This window comes from Limulus polyphemus, unplaced genomic scaffold (genome assembly GCF_000517525.1).
Source record: "Limulus polyphemus unplaced genomic scaffold, Limulus_polyphemus-2.1.2 Scaffold2983, whole genome shotgun sequence".
In the NCBI taxonomy this organism is placed as follows: Eukaryota; Metazoa; Arthropoda; class Merostomata; order Xiphosura; family Limulidae; genus Limulus; species Limulus polyphemus.
The window spans coordinates 131,202-134,698 of record NW_013668593.1 but is presented as its reverse complement, the minus strand read 5'-3'; the positions used below and the strand labels follow the sequence as shown (position 1 = coordinate 134,698).

Here is a 3,497-nt window from a genome sequence, read left to right as displayed (position 1 = left end):
ATCTATCTATATCTATCTATATATATATATATATATATATATCGCAGTTCACCCCTCAGGCTCAGATGCTCCTCCTACCTGCCATCTTCCAGATGTAGTTCCGGGGGTCAGGTGTTTGTTGGAGATGATCCTGCTAAGTCCTCATATGTGTTCTGGCCAGTATCCCTCCTCCTACCACAGACTGGATGAAAAATGCCCAATACCACCAGGTTTTCGATTGGAGATGCACCCCAGGTTTGTGGTCCCTCTTCCTACCATCTGCTGGGGTTCCTGACAGATCTGGCATTGGTTGTATCTGGATGCAGCACATGTATTCCCACTTGGTAAAACCAGGTATCTTCCTCCTACCATAGCCTGGAAGAACCATACCCAATGCTGCCAGGTTTTAGACTGGAGATGTCATCCTCCTTCCTACTGTCACTGGATGTCAGTTCGTGGTGGATCAGGTGTTGGTTGGGTTGGAAATACATGCAAGTGAAGATGGATTTTGGTATGGAATTTTCCCCACCAATTTTTGTTTTGAGGTGAAAAGATTGGTGATCTTCTGCCTACTGCAAAACTGTTGTACAATTTCAGATTCTGCCAAGTGTTGGATGAGATGGAACTACCACTACGATCTTGTTGCACTCTAGCCACTCAACACTCACAGGGGTTCCGTTAGTTGGTAATTCATAGTATGGGAATCCTTCATGTTTTTTTATCTTTTATGTTTGTGACATAGTCATAAAAAAGTGGTGAATATACTTGGACCAGATGTGGTGCTGTCTCCCACTGAGGTGTGATATATATATATATATATATATATATATTTTCCACACCTCATGGTCTCTCTTTGAGTGCTTCCTAAAGGGGGATAATTTTTTCACTGGACCTTCAGCAGTTCAGTGTGGGATTCTAGCTATTTTGTGAGCGGAGGTAAGATATTGTATCAGAAGTTAGCATTTTCAGATAAATACTTATCTCCTCTCACATTTTCTACCCAGCCTCCCTACTTTTGTTGATATGTCGTGTAGGTCTTCTGACCAATCTCAAAGTGATTAATGAGTGCAAATGTGGAGAGGGCACTGGTTCCAATAGGGGTTGTGTCCTGCTCCTATTGGTGGAGAGCTGCTGCATTATCACTTGCACGTGGATATGCAGAAGTGAGAGGTGGAAGGCTACGGTGAGCATTGAAATTTTGCACCAATAGAGGACAGTACTAATTGAGAAAAACTATTTTGTGAGGGGAGGTAAGTATCTACCTGAAATACATTTTCAATTTTGGAAAATGTTAACTTTCGTAGAAATTTTCACATAATTGTGTGGAATAAATAATGTTTTTAAATCATTTGAACTAAAAACAAGTTTCAAAGTTGTTGAACGTCTACGCATTTCTTGCTTTGTTTTATCTATTGAAAAGTTGTGTCTTTTTAGTTATTTTAAATCTCAATGTTTCAGTTATAATTTTATTTTGGAGGAAATTTGTGGGGATACGTTGCAAATATTATTTCAAAATTTGGCATCACACATTTTGTCTGGTAAAGGGTTATTGAAATAAATTTGAATATTCTAAACTGTTATACCATAGTAATATAACATAACCTTAATTTATTTTCTTTAAAAGAAAAGGATTATAGAATTTAAAGGTCTTAAGTTTCATGTTTTATAATTCCATGAAAAGAGTGGAATGTGTTGTCATTCAAATTATTTGAGCTGAATTCAATGTCTTTTCTTAGAAAGAAAGAAGAATATTAGAATCTAAGAGACTTGACTTGGATGCCTGCAAGAATAGACTACGCAAAGCCAAATCTATGGAAGCGCAAGCAAATGTAACTTTTACATTTTTTGTTTCTTTTTAAACATTCATTATAATTAGTTTTACGTTCTCAATTCTATAACACATTTATAAGTAGAAAATGTGTATCTAAGTAAAAGGCTAATATATCATTCAGTTTAATATAGGCTTTACTATTGGGCTGTATTTTTGAAGTGCATGAACCTTTTTTGATGCAAATTTGGAAAACTGTGTATCTGTTGTTGCATTTATCGTCGGCATAAACTTGGATTTAGTATTAGTTGATTAGTGTGTTTTATTTTTTAATATGATGTTTGTAGCAATATTAAATTCATTTCAAACAATGATTTCTTCTATATATCTAACATAGTTTTGGAGTTTCAAATAAACCTTCAATGAAATGAATTAGATAAGAAATAAAGATTTATGGATTTAAGTTGTAGACAAAAATATCAGACATCCCTTGGTAAACATCAGGTGGAAACTTACCTTGATTCTGTATCAGTCTTCTTAATTATGTCTGGGCACATTTGCATTTAAAAAACAATGCAGGTTTTAATTGAAAAAACATAAAAAATCATTGTTTTGACTTTGTTTAACTCAAATTGTAGTTTATTGTGAAACATTTCTATAAATATAAATAAAATCAAGGCCTATTTAACTGGATTAGTGAACTTTTAGGATATTGATAGAACCTCATGAAGTTGTGATAGCGAAATACTGTGCTAATAAAGTTACATTATGGAGATGTAGGTCATGATCTTGTATATGTATATAGAAAATCATGTCAATCGGTGGTTTAAAGTACTTATAAGATTATAGAGAATTTTTTAGAAATATACTGGAATTTGTTTTTTTAAATGCTAGAAAACAATAGTTAGATTTTGAACTTAGATTAGTGCCTGAATTATTTTGGTGGTGATCAAGCATAAAACAAGTCTGTACACTTGGTAAAGGAATGAGGTTTAATATTCTGGTTACTTAAGAGTTTAGCTATTGAGGCACTTGTAACATTAATTATTTCCACAAGTTTACTTATATTTCAAGTGATTTACCTATGAGCAGTTAACTTTTTTAATTTAATTAAAAAGAAGAAGGGGTAAATGGTATATTCTGTTTATGGATTGCATTCTTTTTATTGTCTCTAGGTAATTATAAGAACTTTAATTTTAAGTGTATTCCACACAGAACATACCGTTGTTACAATTCTGCTATAATAGTCATATGATCTATCTATTGGTTATTTCTTAATCTATAAAAATGTTATTCTTTCTATTACAAGACAAAACCTGACCTAATTCAAAGGGAGATTCAGCAGGTAAAGTAAAGCTGTAGAAAATTATATTCCTGAACTGGCTTTGATTAGTTCATTTAGTAGCTGTATATGATTATCACTTTGAAATGTATGCTGTTTATAGTTAATTTTGAGGCAAAAGGGTTCAGTGATCTTTAAATCTCATAAGGTGTACAACATTTTGCATTAGACGAAATTCAGTTTAAGAAAATTATAGAAATTCTTATTTTAATAACATAGGCCTGTGATGGTTTTATTGTCTTGAAATTTTTACATGTTCTACAGTAATTCCTGTATGCTGAATCCGAAAATGATATCCATTTTTCTCCATCACGTACGGATTTTTCACAAATTGCCATAACGCAATGCATAAAAGAAAGACCACAATACGTAGTTTTGAGACTAAAAGACATAGATTTCACCAAAAAA

The 3,497-nt window shown here is 33.0% G+C and overlaps 1 protein-coding gene across 5 annotated transcripts in view; it reads left to right on the top strand.

Moving 5' to 3' along the window:
• LOC106468375 (endophilin-B1-like) overlaps positions 1 to 3,497 on the top strand; it is a 34,406-nt gene that overhangs the window by 19,942 nt on the left and 10,967 nt on the right. For 3 of the 5 annotated variants that reach the window (XM_013928793.2, XM_013928792.2, XM_022396718.1), the window contains exons 5-6: positions 1,716 to 1,808; positions 3,057 to 3,092. In XM_013928793.2, coding sequence (XP_013784247.1) covers positions 1,716 to 1,808; positions 3,057 to 3,092 — 129 coding nt within the window. The remainder of the gene's footprint in view (positions 1 to 1,715; positions 1,809 to 3,056; positions 3,093 to 3,497) is intronic. The other 2 variants (XM_013928796.2, XM_013928794.2) reach the window with 1 other exon arrangement.